This window comes from Callorhinus ursinus, unplaced genomic scaffold (assembly GCF_003265705.2).
Source record: "Callorhinus ursinus isolate GAN/ISIS: 27379988/994484 unplaced genomic scaffold, GSC_fseal_2.0 scaffold75, whole genome shotgun sequence".
Lineage (NCBI taxonomy): Eukaryota > Metazoa > Chordata > Mammalia > Carnivora > Otariidae > Callorhinus > Callorhinus ursinus.
Genome location: NW_027397137.1, coordinates 5,110,432 through 5,128,011, shown reverse-complemented (window position 1 = coordinate 5,128,011; position 17,580 = coordinate 5,110,432). Strand labels below are relative to the sequence as shown.

Sequence of the window (17,580 nt, the reverse complement as noted above, 5' to 3'; positions counted from 1 at the left end):
CGAGGCGCTGCGTGCGCCGCCGGCGGCCTGCCTGGGCTCCGCCGTCGCAAACAGGGGATGGGAGGGTTCGTTCAGGTACTAGCTGGGGTTCCTCCGTTGAAAGCCTCTAGGTGTTACCCAGGAGTCAGGTCGCGGGAGACGACTGCAGAAATTACTAGACCCTCCTTTAATCTCTCAATTTTCAGACTCCCAGCAGGTGTTCAAGACCATTTAAACGGTCCCCGTTGAGGCCCCCGGGGAACGGCAGACACCCCGGGCAGTCCGGCGCAAGGCTGTGCGTCACTGAGATTGGAACCGTTCCATTAAGACTTCTAGGGTTAATCTCTGCACAGAGATCCTGCTGGGAAGCCGGAATAACACGGGATATTACAAAAGTCGGAACCGAAGACGAGCTTGGAACAGTCCTGGTCTCTATTCCTGAACCTTCATCCCGGACCCCTCCGTCTCTCCCGACGGACCCGGGACAGCCATTCTCCCTCCTTTCCCCGCAGCTGGGAATTCTCCCGTGGGGATCCTGGCTTCTCCCGGGGGCCAGCCCGTCCATCCCTCTCCCTCCTCAGGGCCACGTCCGGAACGCGAGCTGGCAGGAGACACGGGGTCATGAGGATGAGGCCACAGCCTGCAGAGTCGGCTCCGCTTTCAGGAAGGTAATGCTAGATGCGGATTCTGATCCAGCAGGTCTGGGAGCCAAGAGCCTGCCTCTCTCCCAAGCCCCATGGCAGGCGCTGCTCCTGCCAGGCCTTGAGCAGGTAGGAGGCTGGCCACAGCTCCGGGACCTGCAGAGCCCCCACCTCCCAGTTGTCTGCACCTCCGGGCGCTGCTCAGCTGCGCTTTAACCTTACAAATAACACTGACAGTTTTACCAACAAAAATGCGTTCACTGGAAAACAGCAGAGAATGGCAGCCCATGAAAAGGAGGCTGCAGGAAAACTGAAACCATAGGCAAGTCAGGAGAACAGAGCAGAGGAGGCCCTTTTATAGAGGAAAGGGGGCGCACGGTTGTTGTAAAAACAGTCCACTGGAGTAAACTGGGAGCTGGAAGTGCAGTGGCCTCTCACTCACTGGGCTGCGCCTGGGGAGAGGAGGAAACCTTCCTTCCCCGCTGGGGTCTGCAGGTGCCCGGGAGGGACAGGCCTGAGGGCTCCCCCTGCTGGCCTCCAGACTCCGCTTGAAAGGAGAGTTCCTTTTGTGAACTTTGACAACGTCAGTGCGCACACGTGAACTTACCAAAAAGGCAGAGGCGAGGAGTTGGTTAGACGGGACAGTGTTCTAGCCTCAGCTGCAGGGAGTAGCTGTGAGCACAGACCCCCAGTGACAGCAGGGGCCCGGGCACACGCACCGTGGGTGCACAGACCCCGTCATAGAGCCCCAGGAGCGGGCACAGGCAGCAGCTCCTGGCACTGCCCACCGGGGGAGCTGGCAGCACCTCTGGGGAGCCCCAGGCTGGGATCCAGTGGACGCTGTGCCCGCCCGCTGTAGGGAAAGTGCTACACCCAGCTGGGTGGCATTTTCATTTTCCTGCTCCTGGATGGAGGCTGTCCCCACCGAGCCCCAGGGACCAGGGACGGGGCCTGGCAGGAAAGAGCAGCTCGTCTCCTCCATGTGGCCCTGCAGAGCTGGCACCGGAGGTCTGAGTGAGCTCCCCGAGAGCACCGTCCAGTCCCAGCCCCAGGGATCAAAGGGCATCCCCCTCCAAGGTCAGAGCGCACAGAGACTCTGGGGGCAGGTGGCCAGGGGTGGGGGCCGTGCGGGCTGGGGCGTGGTGAGCACTCCAGCAGCCCTGCTCACTCATCCCCCCAGCACAGAGAGGCCAACAGGCAGGTGGCCCCAATCCCCCCGCATGACCCAGGATACGGTATAAACACTTTCAATTCAGAGTTCAGATTCAATCCGTACTTTTATCTCACAAAACCTCATTTTTTCATCTCTATCATCAAAACTGTATTAAAAATATAAATATCGGTCATACAAAGTTCCAGTCTATAAAAACGACCCCATTCACGTCTCTAGAGAGGCGTTTCCAACAGTAGACAAACAACGTTCATTCTGCTCACACCACGTGGGTCCCCAGGCCCGTGTGCCAAGCCGGTGCTGGCCCGGGGAGCGGGCGGCTGGCCCCGGCGCTGCAGCCGTGTTTGGCGCCTACAGGAAAAGCGAGTCCTCCACGTGGGTGTCTCTGCACCGCCCTCCCACTCGCTTCCCGGGCGCAGGCCACGGGGCTCCGTCTCTTCGGGGGTCTTAACCGAAACAAGCAGGGTTGGGAACGGGGCCGGCCCTACACCAGCTGCCCGTCCCCAACCCCCTGTCCTGCGCCGAGCAGGTGCAGAGTGTCGTCATCGGACGCGTCTGCTTCCTCGTCGCTTCCCAGCGGTTCGGAGGGGCGTTTTAGGCCCCGCTGCTTGGACACGGCCAGAGCGTACTGGATGTTATAGCGGTTCCAGTCACACCTGTTAAAAGTGCACAGGAGTCCCGTCAGGAAAAGCGACAGCTTTTCTCTCGTATCAAGACTCTGGCTCACCTGGCGCCCAAGCACCTTCTCTGTGACCCTGAGAGCAACCCGCCACGGTGACCCACACGGCCTCCCCAGTCCCACCAGAGCCCGAGGAAGGGGCTGCCGCACAGCTTCACAGCCGTGAGCAGAGAGGGACACCTGGGCTCAGGTCATTCCCCATGTGAACAAAGGAAAGAGAAAAATCACACCGTTGTTTCCCGCAGAAAACCCCCTGGTAAGAGCTAAAGGTAAAGGACTAACGAGGAAACCACCGTCCCTGTGACAAACCTCAAACAAAATCCACGTTTGGCAACGTAACTCAAGCCCCCCGCCCGAATTAATACACAACAGCTGCGTCCTATGCATCAGCAGCAGGTCACTACATGCAGGAGTCCCGGAACGATGCATTTACGGGAACGCCAAATTACAAGGAACTGGTCTCCCAGACTGAGCTCCGCAGACTCACGGAGGCCTCAACAAACAGCAGGCTCTCCCAGGCACACAGCAGAATTGACGCAGGCCCCCCATGCCCCCCATGGCGTCCCAGCGGGTGGTCAGGACTCTCAGAAGAAAAGCCTCCAAGAGGAAGAGCTTGTTCTAGACTGAAAAAGCCGTCAAGGACAGAACAGGCCTCTGCCTATGGACACTGGGCAGACACCCGCAAGGGCAGAGAACACACCTCTGGGGATGGAGTGGGGACACCTGGCCACGGGCCCCGAAGACCGCCCCGGACACCCCAGTGGTTTCACTGGGACAGCACTCTCTTTTCAACTCCCGGCCACGCCTGAAGCTGGCCCACCTCGAGTCCCACCGTGGGGCAGCCCCCCGTGTGGAACCAGCAGGGGATGGGGCCACCCCAGCCCTGCCCGCCAACAATGCCAGCAACACGTACAGCTTGGAGACGTCGTCCAAGTGCCGCTGGATGCTCTTCTGAAGGAACTGAACGGCCGGCAGCACCTTCCCCACTCTGCAAAGGAGACCTGCCTCAGTGCACGGCCTCAGCCAAACGCCACGTGGCCCCTCTCGTGGGCGCGCACACAGCTCCCCCTCTGATCTACAAAGCCCAGCCGAGTGACAGGACTCACAGCTGACCGCGCGGGAAAAGCGCCTCTTACCTGGACTTCAGCTTCTGCCCGTGCACCAGGAGCAATTTCTGAGTCCATATGAGGTAGAATTCCAAGTGGCGAGACACTTCAAAGGATGAAGCTAAGAACTCCAGCACTTTCTCCACGTACAACTCAGGAAGCGAGGAGCTGACAACTTCGACTGCAGGAAAAGGAGAAAGCCAGGCTCACTTTGCAGAGAACTCTCCCATCAGGAGAAAAGGTGAGGACAGCTCTGCAGGGACCCGAGACCCTGACCGCCAGGCGCAGACGTGGGTGCTCACAGCCCACCCTGGGCCCTGTCCCGGGGCTCACCCTCGTCCCAGGGCACCGACTCCAGCACCTCCTGCAGCAGCTTCCTCTCGTTGAGCCGGAAGGCCATGAGAATGGCCCTGGTGTAGTCCTGCTGGCGCAGGGCCGCCCGAATCCTCACGGGGGTGACGCCGGTGTCCAGTTCAAACGGGTCAAACAGCATCTGGGTGTCCAGGGAGTAGACGAGGAGCCCCTCGGTGGTGGTGGCCGCCCAGCAGTGCCCTGGGAAACCAAGCCGTCGAGGGCCTTCCTAAACACCGATTTTCACTTTTCCCCACCTTTTTAAAGAACAGGTACTGGGTACGTCCTCGTGACCCCAAGCGCAATAGCAAGAAAGGTGCACAGGCATGCCTTCCTCCCACTCCCGCCCCAGCCGCCGGTTCCTCTCGGAGGGGCGCCGGGGTCGCTGGGGGGAGCAGACACACCCGTGCACACTCCATGCCGTCTGCCTGCACCAGCCCTGGTCAGCTCCTCCGTGAGGGCGCACTCGTCTCTGCGGGCCATGCGGCCTCTGCCGAGACGCTGCAGCGGCACCGTGGGGCCCAGGGAAGACGCACAGCACAACCAGCACGGCGGTCCGGAAATCCGCAGGCGCCCAAACGAGGGGCTGCCGGAGTCGTCCCCGGCCACGGTCTGCAGCCCGGCTCGCAGAGCAGCACACGGCCAGACACTGCGGCCCGCCGCTCCCATCACTCGCTCGATGCGGGGGAGGGCCAGCCATCACCCCGCAGAGAAGGCCGCCACCAGCCTCTGTCCTGCTCGCTCCGCGGGACCGCATTTACCTAATGGTCCCAGGCCCCAGGGGCACAGACCCTCCCCCGCAGCCCCTCCAACGACTGCACACCTGAGTGGTGCTCAGGGCGGGTGCCTGCCTCCCGTTTCAATACCCAGCAGGTCTGAGGCCACCCCCTTCAGTGTCCCCTGAAGAACAGCAGGGCCCAGGGCCAGCCAAAAGCTGTGACCAACCTTGTCCCTGAGAGCAGAGGTGACAGGCCCACACCGTGGGCCCAGAAGCCCAGCAGGACTGACCCCCACCCTTCCCGGCACCAACAACCTGCTGCTCGGGGCTCACCGGTGGGAGAGAAGCGGAGCGATGTCACCCTGATTTCAGGCTTGAAGTGCCGAGAGCTCATGTCACCTGGAAAACAGGGTGGCACCTCTCTTACCACTCACCGGACAAAAGGAGGGCCCCCCCTGCTGCTCTGGGCCCGTCAAGAGCAGCGGCCCTGCCCCCTAGCCTTCCCACTCTGTATGCACATGCAGCAGATGAGTCCTGGCCCAGGGCCCCAGCAGCTATTTCCTGGGCACCGCAGGCCTCCACAGACGAGCCCTTGGAGCCCCCGCTCCCAGGAGCATCCACTCAGCTTGGCCAGCAGACATTTGGCAAAGGCCTTGGCCCAGCCCCAGGGCTGTGAGGCAGGGTGGCCCCGGTCCCCACCAGCCCATTTTGCCCAGCACTTTGTGCAGTGCACAAGTCACGCGACTGCACAAGGCAGCTCTGTGCAGTGGAGGCACATCCTCACCGGGCATCACCACGTGAATCCCTTCTGCAAATTTATTTTCATATCTGCTGCTTAAGGGATGACATGTTCCTGGGGTATGAAATTCAAGGACACACAAATCATCTGAGAAAAGTCGGGCTCCTCTCTGGAGGCCACCTATCTCCTCAGAAATACTCTGCTGGGGGCTCTTGACCTCAGGATGATCAACACTTTGGGGCTGCATCCTCATGGGTCCAGCAGACCCCCTGGCCTCCCCACATTCAACGCCCACAGCACCTGCTCTGCTCAAATTGTGACCTTCAAAATGTCTCCAGACAGGTTGAGAACCACCTCTGCACATCCCTGAGGAGTTAGGGACCTTGTTTTCATTAAGAGATGCCCGAGAACACGTGTGGCACAGGCAGGGGCTGCTCCAGGGCCCACATCGATGGTGCAGTCCTCCCAACACCCAGCTGGTCACTGAGGCGCCCCCGCTCCCCCACATGCAGGCTGGGCTCCCGGGCACTCGGAGTGGCATGAGCCAGGGCTGGAATGAGCTGGCCCAGGCCAGCACCAGCAGGGAGGCCGGCACCGTGGGGGGGTGGGGGTGGGGAGGCCGGCATCAGGGCAGGGCAGCCGCGTGTCCAGGGCCCGCACACCGACTTTCTAGCTGGCAGATGTCCCCTCCTGATGGTCTACCAGGGCCTAAGGGCCCCCTGTTTCTTGCCCTGTCCCCGTGAGGGGTGTGCCCCCCTTGGGCCTCCTCGACTGCCCAGCCCCCTGACCCCGAAGTCCTCCTTGTGGCCACATGGGGGCGAGCGCGAGGCACAGGGCCGGGCGGCGGCCAGAGAGCAAAGCCACAGGCCCAGACAGGCAAGGGGGCCACGGGCCCCCCGTGTGGGACAAGAGCTCCTGGACACAATCACCGCAGCCCCAATAGGAGAGCAAAGCCGCTGTCACCCGGAAAAACGGGTGGTGGGCAGGGCAGCCTGCTGCGGCCAGGACCTTGGGGGAGACGAGGGGCCCTGCGCTCACCTTTCTTTACACCCGGCAGTGGTATCACAGCTCCGTCCTCCACCCCAGCGTCTTGATCGATTAGCGCCAGGTTGCCAAACTCTGTCATTTTCCTTCGGTTCAAAAACTCCTAGAAGGACAAAACCCCAGGTGTCTCACCCATCAGGCGGAGGGCATGAGCCGGCCCCCAGCCCCTGCCTGGCTCACGTGACACAAACACCGGAGGAGACGCAGCTCCGTGGGAAACAGCCATGGGACACACGGATCCCGAGACAGCGACAAGCCCGTCCTCACCCCAGGCGAGAAGGAACCTGCCCTCAGAGCCTGCTGCAGGCGGGCTCGGACTCTAACGCACCCCTGGCAAGGGCCCTCGTGAGCCTCTGCGGGGCCGGCATACACGGGGGCGTCTGCTCGCTCCGCCTGCCCATCCGCAGGGAAGCAACAAGCAAGCGTGCCCCCGGAGTCACTCAGGAGGGGGCGGGCCTCGCCCTGCAGCGGGGCCGGCATGCGTGGAGGGCAGGGCCGGGCCAGACAGACCTGAGTGCTCCCTCACCTCCATGGCGTCCAGGGAGAGGTTGCAGGAGATCTCAAACTTCTTCCTGAGGATCTGCTCCTTGACGTGATAGATGCACACGAACTTGGACATCCCTCCCGCCAGGACGCTCTGGCCGTCCGCCGAGTAGCACAGAGTGGTGAAGGCCCTGAAGCAGAGGGGACATGAGTGTAGTCACCACCCAGAGACCCCCGACGTGTGGTGCTCCCCCCGAGCCCCAGGAGGCAAACAGCGCCCCCAGCAGCCTCGGCAGGGCTCCGGCCCAAGCCTCAAAAGACCCCGTCACCTGCTCTGCTCCACGGCCGCAGCACCCTCAGGAGGGACCTCCCCAAGAGACGCGACCCTTTCACGGGAGGCCCACGTGGCTCAAGTGGCAGGGTTTGCTTTTCGAAGCCAGACGGACAAGGAGGCCACCTTGCCTGCCACGCGCAGTGGCCCCTGGCAGGGGTGCCGGCTCGGCCCCGCGCGAGCAGAAGCTGGGCACGCACTGGCCCGGCTGCTCACAGGACGTGCGACAGTGTTACAAGCGACACCAAAGAGCGCGAGCAGAAGGAAACTGGACAAGACTTCACCAAATCTGAACGTGTTCGTGCTCCAAAGACACCGTCGAGAGTGAGGGGAGCCCTGACGGCAGAAAGAAGAATTTCCACCCCCAGATCCGTCAAGCATCGTCCATCTCAAATACGTGAACTGTCACGACGCCGCAGTAAAGGCAAGCCAATTCAGGGAGCAGATGCCCCGATGGACCTTCTCCAGACCCCGCGTGCGAACGAGAAGACGCTGGACAGCGCCAGCCTTCGGGAACAGAGGCAGAACCTCATGCGGACAGTGCCTCACACCCGGCCCTCGAGGATTGTCGTTTAAACACCACGCAGGAACGGGTATTGCTGGTGTGTGGGGAAGCGGCCCCTGTGGGTGGCACAGCCGCTTTGAAAAACACTCCGGTTCCTCACAGAAGCGAACCCTGAACCTCCAAGACACACACACACCCCAAAAGACACAAGGACAGATGCGTTCACGGATGCTGGTCCCTGCCCGCTCCCGAAGCCCAGGGGGGCGTGAGGACACAGGGGCCGACTAATCACACCCCAACGCAGGCTCCGTGCCCACTCCCCGGCCCGGGGAACCCCCGGGCTTCGGGGCGGGACCCGCCACACCGGCTCGCCGAGGCACTCACTTCCCCTTGGCTGAGTGCTTGGCGGTGACCTTATCCAGCTCCTTCCTGCCCGTCTTGAGGTCATGCCTGCCCTCAATGGAGCCCGTCTGCACGGCGTTCTCAGGGTCCCAGAAGGTGATCTGGGAGTTCAGGGTGGCCACAGCCAGCTCCGCACCGTCAGGGCGAAAGGTCACAGCCAGAGCTGAAGAAAGGCACGTCATCAGGGCCAGAGGAAGAGCCGAGGCTCCAGCAGGCGGCTGCGCCCGCCATGCCCTCACCCTACCTCAAGTCAGAAAAGCCAGGCGGGCCCCAGCTCCCTGAGTCAGCGCCCGATGGGCGGGGGGCCCCCGGCTCTCCCCAGAGAAGCTCCACCCTGCGAGGGAGGCCCCCAGGCCCCAACCACCTTGGGGGGGGGGGCAGGGGCAAGAGGGTCCAGGTGGGGTCCCGGGGCAGGCACAAGGCCAGCCTGCTGGGAGGGCATGGGCGAGGGACAAGGCCGGGCAGGGGAGAGGCACCCGGAGGTCACAAGAGGTGCTTCTGCCAGAACCGCGGGACAGCCTACAAACAGACTAACTGGAGGCTGGAGGTCAGTGTGGAGGCCCCGCAGAGACCCAGGCCATCCACCGGCTGCTAAAAGCATGTACCAGGGCCGGGTGGGGCGGACAAGCAGCGACACCGTGGAGGCCCGCGGATCCCAGGGGCCCGCGGGGCAGGACGGCTTCACCCGCACATGCAGATGGGGGGTCCCCAGGTGGCCTCCTGCACCTACCGTCGCCTCAGGGTCCTCCCCAGGGCTCGGCCTGACAGAGCACCGGCCGCTTCTCAGGGACGGCGGCTCGGGAGGGAGCGCCTGGCTCGCTCTCCTAGAGAGGAGCCCGACGCTGAGTGACAGAACGGGGCCACCAAGGCGGATGGATGAGGCTCCCTCCCCGGGTGACACCTCGTACCCGCATCCCCCATGCACCCACCGTCCGAGGTCAGGCCCAGCGTCTCCGTGGTCCTCCAGCTGTCCGCCATGTCCCACAGGCGCACGGTCCTGTCCCAGGAGGCACTGGCCAGGACCGATCTCACGGGATTAAAGCACAGACTGCTGACAGGACCCTCGTGACCAGACAGCACCTACGGCGCCCAGAGAGCAGTGTGACGACACAGCCTCGGGGGCCTGGGCGTACCAGGCCCGCACACCCACGCTGCGGGACGGGCGGGCTGACGAGGGTCTCACTGTCAGTGCGGGAGGGGAGGAGCTGCGGCCAGAACACGCTGCTCGGCCCCTCGGCTCCGCAGAGGTGCCCTCCCCCCCGCCCCGGCCCCCCACACTCAGCCCTTACGTCCAGGAGCCTGCCTGTCTGCATGGACCAGATGAAGACCTCGAAGGAGTCCTGGGCCCCGGCAGAAACGACCTCCCCGCTGCCGTCCGCAGCCACGCAGGAGAACTGGGTGGGCCGCGGGGACGTGAAGGTGCGGAAGTTCCGGTACCTGCCCGAAGACAGCAGTTGGCTGGCATGGCTCACAAAGCCCCGACGCCCCGAGTCCCCGAGGGCTCGGGCTCGCCCTGAGCCCGTCTACGCTATGCGCTTCCTGGCAAGCCCACGGCCCCTCAGCCCCACTATCACGGCCCACCCAGAGGACTGAGCGGGAAGGTCACCTGTGAAGGTCAAAGGCACGCACAGTCCCGTCCATGGAAGAGGTCACAATGACATAGCCGGTGGCCGTGAAGGTCACGCCAGTGACCCCACTCGAATGCTCTGTGAACGTGACGAAGCAGAAGCCGCTGAGAGTGTTCCACACCTTGACCTGCAGCAGGAAGGGCATGAGCAGCGGGGCTGGCCACAGCTCAGGAAGGCGCGCGCGCACGCACGCGCACACACAGGTCGCCTCAACCAGGACCCCCCTGCCGTGCACGCACCTGCCCCACGGGCCCCCACCAGCCCCTCGCCAGCCTTGTCACCGCAAGAGGCGCAGCAAGCACGCGCCCACAGAGCATGGCGGCCCCCACACACCAACCCACAGCCAAGCGGCTGCATGCGCGCAGGCCGAGCCCGAAACAGAGAAATAGACGGCCCGCCCTCCCCACCCAGCTCCGGGTAGTCTCTGAACATCTTCTCACGAGCCTGGACGCAGCGGGGTGAGCCCGTGGGCTCCAGGCTGAACCCCGGAGTCGGGGCCTGGCTCTCCCTCCCTGGGGGCACAGCAGGACGAGACGCCGCACCCCTCCCAGCCCAGGCCCCGGCCCTCGCCGCCCGCCGAGCCCCACCTTGCCGTCATCACTGCCGGTGACGATGTACTGCCCGTCGGGGGAGTAGGCCAGGGACACCATGCTGTTGAAATGGCCCTGCTGCTTGAGCACATAGGACTCGCTCTGCCACTCCCACACCAGCAGCTGGCCCAGGCCTGCAGAGCACACGGGGGGACGGGCACCGGCACCCTGACCTCAGACCCAGCAAGGCAAGTGCCCCCATCACGCTAACCTGAGAGCGGGCACCCCGCAGAGACTGACCTCCCAAGTCATGGTCTCACAGGCACCTGCTGCGGCCCCCAGAGGCCCCCAGCACAGGCCCCGCGGCCGACCGAGCCACGGGCTCAGCCCACAGCTGTCAGTGCAGGAGGGGAGGAGGCCGACCGAGCCACGGGCTCAGCCCACAGCTGCAGGCCCCGCGGCCGACCGAGGCGGAGGCTCAGCCTACAAGGTGGTCGCACCTCAGAGGAGCGCCGGTTCTGCACCCCCACGGCTCCCTCCCACAGGACCCACTGTGCTTGCTCGCACTGGGCCGTCAAAAGGGCTTTTCCCAGGAGCTGGCGGGCGGGGGGGGGCGGGGCACGGTCGGCGGTCAGAGAGCAGCTCTCTTCTCGTTCTCGTACGACCGTACACTGAGACGAACCTGAGCAGCCAAAGGCGATCCAGTCTCCGGACCCATTGAGAGCGATGGAAGCGATCCTCCGATCAGAGATGCTGAGCGGGAGAGCACAGTGTCTGAAAGGCGGGCAGGCGGCACTGCGAGCCCGTCTGTCCACCGCCCACCTGGCCGTTCCACAGCCCTCACCCCGCGCAGCGGGACACACACGGCACAGCCGTGTGTGCACACCCCCGCCGTCGGGCCTGCGGGGTGAGCAAGCACACGCGGGCCCCCACGGCACCGGGTGGGGCGCTCACCTCAGGGAGTGGATGAGGTTGAACTCGGGGAGCTCGTGAAGGTGGAAGATCCCAGAGGCAAAGCCAGTGACCAAGAGGTGGGTCTTCTTGTGAAACGCCGCGGCTGTCAGATTGTTAAAATCTCCCTCTTTATTGAAAAAGTACCTAAGCAGGAGGGTGATCAGAAGAGTTGTGGACAGAGCGCCAGACAACCAGGCTGATCTCAGCCTGCACCCAGCCCCCCCCCAGGACCCCCAGGCCACGGGCCCCGGCTCTACACAGGGGACCCGCGGCCCTGCTGCCCTGGCCTCTCACTCCCTGTCGCCCGAGGATGCTCCCCCCTGCCCCGGGACGGGCCCACTGTCTGCGCCTCCGCATCACGTTAGCCGCGAGGGTGCGAGGCCCCCGCCCCGGGGGACACCTACTTGGCCAGCCGAGAGTATTTCACTTTTCCCTGCTGCTCCGCGGCAGCCGGCACGGCCTTCGCCCGGACGGCGCTCTCCTCCTCCGCCTCCTCTTCGTCCTCGTCCCGTGCCCCCTGCAGCAGCTCCGCCTTCCAGCCCGCGGGGGCTTTCAGCCGCAGGCCCTCCGGGGGGGTGTCACACCGCCACACGCACAGGGCGCCGTCCTGGCTGAGCGTGTACAGCTGTAAAAGGGAGTGTCTGCGACTGGGTGCGGCCCGCCCCGACACCAGCCCCATCCCCGCCGGCCACGTGGCGGACCCCGCGCCACCAGAGCCTGCCCCGAGCGCTGGCAGGGGCGAGGCCCAAGGGACAGCCAACAGGTGCCGCCGCTTCCTAAACACCCCCGGGTAACGCGGGAGGGCGCCTGTGTCTACAGGGGGAGGCCTGGCACGTGGCTGCGATCTGGATTCCAGCGGGCGAGACGCCCCGGACACGGGACGTACGTCTAGGCTGCTGGATTCGAAGAAGCAGGCCACGATCACGTCTTTGTGCCCCCCCAGCGCGTAATAGACGAGGTTGTCCCAGCGCTCAGCTCCAAACACCCACGTGGACATGTCCTTGCTCCCGACCGCAAAGCACCTGGACGGAGAAGACAGGGCGCGTCCTCAGGGCTCAGGGTGGAGGGCCACCCCAGCACACGGGAGTCGCCCAGGGCGACCAGCCCCGGTCTGCCCGGCCTGCATCTCCCGCCGAGCGTCGGCCGCATCCACCTGTGCTGCTCAGGGAACACGTCACCACCCCTCCTCACAAAGCAGTCCCTCACGGGACAGCAGCCCCGGGGAGCCCTAAGAGCCGACTGCCAAGCCCACCGGGTGCCACGTGGGGAGCCCTGCTCCTCACGCCTCCCTGGCTCCCCGTGACCCCAGTCTGAGGGAACCCGGCTTATGGCACAAACACGGCCAGACGCAAGAATAGGTGGCGCCTTGCTGAAGAGGCGGGAAGGCTTGGCGGCAGGGCGCCCCACCCCCCCCCCCAGGGTGGTCCGCCATACAAACCTGCCCAGACCACCAGCCCCCACCTCTCCCTGCGCAGACTGCGGGCAGCTGGGCACGAGCCAGCAGCCTTTCAGGGCGGTGAGGGGTGCAGCCGTAAGAGGACGCGGCCGGCCCCCCTGCTGGGAGAAGCCCCCCCCCCCGCCCCAACCCTCCCTCCCACGGACAGAGCTGCTCCGGACACTTGGCAGAACGGATTCTAGCACGCGTGGCAAGCTCCCGACCCTGCACTCTGGTTTCCCAAGACAGATGCCAGGCTGGTGCAGGCCCAACTCACGACCAGGAGCCCAAATGGTCTCCAGCCCCACAGGACGCTCAAGAGATACCATTACAAAAGGAAACTTTGGGATTCGACAAGAGTCTCCAAGGCTCCCCATCCAACAAGAGGCCGGTTACAGGGGTTCCTCCCCCCCACCGGCCCCAGCCCCGGGCCTCACCTGGAGTCATCTGTCCAGTCGATGCACGTGGTCTCATCGTACGGCCCAAAGTAGGTTTTGTCCAGGACGAACGCGTTGAATTCCCGCTTCCTCCCGGGAGCATGGTACATCTGAGCGATGTTGCCTTTTGTGACGACGAACTTCCTGCCGCAGAAATGGGAGCCGTCAGGATCCAACACCCATGTAGTCCCAAGACCAGCTCAGAGCCTCTGAGGACAGCGCCCCTGCCGTGAGCAGCTTCCTACGAGAGGCGAACGTGGGGGCCAGCCTCACCACGGCCCCCGACCCCCGTCTTCTCCTGCAGGGACCCTGAACCCAGCCGCCCCACTGCCATGGAGCGCAGGCGCCCCCGGCACTCCTGCCAGTGTGGGGGACAGCCGTCAAGGCCAGGCCCCACCTGGACAGCCCTGGGGGAGCTGGAAGGACAACACGGGTTCCACACAACGGACGCAGAGGATGGCCACTGCCTTCTAAGGGGTTTCTGAGGCTGGACACGGGATGGGGGCTCACAGCTGAAACCCAGAGCCGCCCCCGCCACAGCACATCCAGGTCGGCCTGGGTGTGAGCAACCTGGGAACGAGCCCCCCTCTCTCGTGGGGCCCTTGAACCCGGGGCAAGGCTGGGTCCGGTCAGGACCCTGTCCGCACACATTCTCCTCACTGTGGACCTCAAAGCTGGGGGTCAGTGCCACTCAGAGCCAGGGGCTCCTTTGTGGCTCTGCTGTCTGGAGGCCGCAAGACCCTCTGAGGACCCTGACTATTCTGGAAGTGGTTTTGGTCGAGAACCTTTAGAAGCTCCCACTCAAGACGGGAGCACCAGCCCTGGCGGAGGGGAGCAGAGGTTGCGGCCACATGGGCCTGCAGGAGCCCAGAGTCCACACCGACAGACTGTCCCCAGCCCAGAGGAGGCACGCGCCCAGACTCCCTCACTGACACCTCCGCTCCGAAGAGCCCCCGAGCCCTGCTGCGCCCATCATGGAGCCTGGGCTTGGAGAACGCCCTGCCCCAAGCCCCAGGCCCCCACCTGCCATCAGGAGAGAAGGAGACACTGTGCACTGAGCCCTTGAAGTGGAAGTGGTGAAGCACGGACCTGCACACCAGGCTGACCAGCAGCGCGTCCCCCCCTGCAGCGAGGGAGAGAGGCAAATGTGTAGTCGCCCCAGAGAGGACGGCCACGGCCCAGCCCGGCAGGACACCCGGGCACGTCCACATCCCCCACACATGCCCTCACCCCAAAGCCCACGAGGGTCCCAGGCAAGGAAGCGACTGGGGGAGAGGACTGGGGGAGCCTAGAACCCCAGAGGGACTTGGTGTTGGCCTTGAGTCACCATGACCCCTGCCCTGCCTGTCCCCCCAGCTGTCTGCACTGCAGCCTCCCGGTCACGGGTGCCTACCTTCATCAACGATGATGGCCAGGCGGCCGTCTGGGGACAGCCCTACACACCTGACATTGTACCGAGTAGCCAAGGGCAGAGTGTTGGATTTGTTGCTAAAAGACAAGAACCACAACTGTGTAGCTGGTCGCAGTCGTAAGGCGAGGAAGGGGCAGCCTCAGGCCACCCACCCCCTCACCCCCCTCTTGTCCCTGGCCAGCTCCAGGGCCAGAGCACACAGCTTGTCCCCAGCTCCCTGCTGGAGAAGAGGAAATAAGACCAGGTCCCTGGAGAAAATTTGGCAAAGCATATTCAAAACCTTAAAAATGGGCTTTGGTTTGGGGCGTCTGGTGGCTCAGTCGGTTGAGTGTCCGACTTTTGATTTTGGCTCAAGTTGTGAACTCCGGGTCGTGGGATGGAGCCCCGGGCCAGGCTCCACGCTCAGTGAGGAGTCTGCTTGAGGTCCTCCCTCCTCCTCCCTCTGCCCCCGCCCACACGCATGTGCACACACGCTCTCTCACAAGAAAAAAGTAAACAAAAAGGGGGGGCCTTTGGTTGTCCATTTTGTTGTAGAAGTGTGTCCCAAGAGGATCCCACAAATGTTACAAAGTCCCCACTAGAAACGAGCTAAATGTTCAATGGAACGAATTAACCATGAGAACTGCACGACCCTGTAAAACTGTCGTTACAAGATGGGAAAATAAGTAACATGAAACACAAACAACCGTTGGCTCGAATTCTGACTTTGTTCCTTATTATTTTACTTCCTAGTTTTCCTCCACCAAGCGTGTGGTCCTTACTCCAGGCCTGTGACAATCTCGCCTGCTGGCCCAGGGCACCCCGCCCAGGTATTTGGAGCTTCAGGAAGTAAGTCCCAGAGAGGACGGGGCCCATCGTCCCACTGTACGGATGCGGAGGCAGAACAGCAGAGCAGGACGCAAGTCCAGGCAGCCACGCGACAGGAGGCTCTCCCCCTGGCCACGTGACTCTGGGAAGGGGGGACAACCATTGCGGAGTCCTGCCCCTTGAGGAGAAAGGAACAGAGCCACAGGCTCGTCCGGGAGGAGCGCGAAACTGGCCAGCAGAACCGGGCTGCGCTGAGCACAGCGGTGGCCCAGCGGGGGGTCAGGGCAGCCTCCAGACCCAGTACCTAGGTGACCGAGACCCCAGGGCTGAGCCAAGGGACTAGAGCAAACCAGTCCCACTACTGACCCAGCTGCTCTAAGGAACGGGGAGGTGGAGGGGGCACTAGGAAGGGGAAGAGGAGGGAGACACAGTCAGTCTGCCCGCACGCCCTAACGGCACGGCGGCTGTCGTCTCAACACACTTACTTTTTAAGGTCAAATACAGTGACTCTATTTCCCACAGGACTGATCACTGAATTTCCATCACACGTAAAATTCAAATTTCCACACCGATAGACTGTCCCCAGCAAATTTGAAAACTGAAAAGAAAATAATCCATCTTAATACAACGAAAGCCCAAAATGTCTCAACTCCAGGAAAGGCTAAGTGAGGCCTCTGGTCCAGGAGACGGCGCAGAGCCCCCCTCCCCTCGGGCCCCTGGCCATTCCTGGGGTCCCTCCTGGGACACGTCCTGGCCACCTACGCAGCCCGGCCTGCAGTGAGAGAGAAGAAGGGTAAGTGAGCCCAATCCCCAGGGGCTCCAAGCCCCCAAAGAAGAGGGTGAGGGCCACTGTGCGCATCTGGGGGGCTTCCATACACAGAAAGGGGACCCACGTTGCAGGGAGAGAAGAGCTGGAGCAATGAAAAGCACTTGCCCGGCATCTTGAGCTCAACGCTTCCCCAGCAAAGTAACCTGCCGGAGCCCAGTGCATGCACTCACTGGTTCGCGCACTGAAGGGGGCACTGGAGATGTCGCTGTGCCCAGGGTCTGTGCCCTCGATGCCCTCCTGTTCTACCCCGGGCAGGCAGGGCAGGGAAGAGCCAATTACAGAGCGTGTGCAGTGCCTGGAAGGCTGCACGAGAAGGGAGAGCTGGTTCGGGGGCGGGTCAGGGACAGACCCTTGGAGGGCCGCCTGGACTGGGCCCTAGACGGAAGGAGTGGGCAGGGCCAGCGTCTGGAGCTGCAGGAGGGCACGGGGAGGCGCCCGGCCAGCCGGCAAGGCTGTAGGCAGAGGCCTGCTGTGAGCCACTCCCGCGTTTCAGACCATGTTAATGACCGTGGGGACAACAGGGGAAGCAGGGAGGCGAGCTGGGTGACGGCGTCCCGAACGGGCAGGTGGCCCCCGGAACGGAGGCGAGCCGGACACGGGAAGGCGGGGGGCCGCCACCCCGCGGCTCCAGGTTTGGGTCTCGGGGCCAGGGCGCGTGGCGCTGAGGAAGGCCCGCACTGGGGCCGGGGCCAGGCCGAGCCGGGGCCAGCAGGCGCAGGGACGGCGTCAACCTCCGGCGTCCCCGCCCACGGCGCGGCCGAGAGACCTGCCCGCGGAGGAAGAGGGGGGCAGGCTCCCGCGGCATGGAGCCGGGAACCAGGCCTTGAAGCCCGCGCTGGCCCGCCGCCGCTCACCCCGCCGGGGCTCCGTTCTCTCCCGCCCACACTGAAGCCTGAGGCCGGGCCCCTCTCCTTCCCGTCCGCGGACCGCCGCGCGGGTTACAGGCCGACAGCGCGGCCACGCCCCGCTCTCCCGCCCCGCGCCCGCTCCCCAGCCCCTGCGCCGCGGAGCCCCGGCCGCGCGCGGGCTCACCCGGTACGCGAACTTCATCGCGGCCGCCACACGTGTGCCACCGCGCAGCCGCCGCGCCGCGCCGCGCCCCTCGGCCCCAAGCACGCACTTCCGGGACTGGCCGCCACCGCGCACCACAGCGCCCCCAGGAGACCCGGAGGGGCGGCGCCGCCCGAGGCGGAGCCCAGCCTGCAGACCCCGCCCCCACTGCGCCCCGAGGCGGAGCCCAGAACCCAGGCCACGCCCACGGCTCCTCTCCGGGGCGGAGCCCAGGCCGTGGGCCTCGCCCCCACCGCGCCTCGAGGCGGAGCCCAGCCCGTAGGCTCCGTCCCCGTCTCCTCCCCAAGGCGGAGCCCAGTCCCGCAGACCCCGCCCCCACCGCGCCCCGA

General features: G+C 64.4%; 1 protein-coding gene across 4 annotated transcripts; it reads right to left on the bottom strand.

Moving 5' to 3' along the window:
• Positions 1-1,878: 1,878 nt before the first annotated feature.
• PWP2 (PWP2 small subunit processome component) lies at positions 1,879-17,299 on the bottom strand. 4 transcript variants are annotated; one of them, XM_025863462.2, is made up of 21 exons: positions 17,213-17,299; positions 15,837-15,949; positions 14,527-14,621; positions 14,157-14,256; positions 13,134-13,277; positions 12,148-12,283; positions 11,666-11,886; positions 11,262-11,405; positions 10,990-11,060; positions 10,365-10,501; positions 9,756-9,904; positions 9,439-9,586; positions 9,079-9,229; positions 8,132-8,312; positions 6,955-7,102; positions 6,423-6,531; positions 4,979-5,044; positions 3,910-4,128; positions 3,607-3,757; positions 3,384-3,458; positions 1,879-2,447 (listed from the first exon to the last, which is right to left on the bottom strand). In XM_025863462.2, exons 1-21 carry the CDS (start codon positions 17,228-17,230, stop codon positions 2,276-2,278), a joined length of 2,748 nt encoding a protein of 915 aa, XP_025719247.1. In that variant the 5' UTR covers positions 17,231-17,299; the 3' UTR covers positions 1,879-2,275. The 4 variants fall into 4 exon arrangements, with proteins under 4 accessions (XP_025719247.1, XP_025719246.1, XP_073743181.1 ...); XM_025863461.2 differs by lacking the exon at positions 17,213-17,299 and adding an exon at positions 16,286-17,021; XM_073887080.1 differs by lacking the exons at positions 14,157-14,256; positions 14,527-14,621.
• Positions 17,300-17,580: the final 281 nt, after the last annotated feature.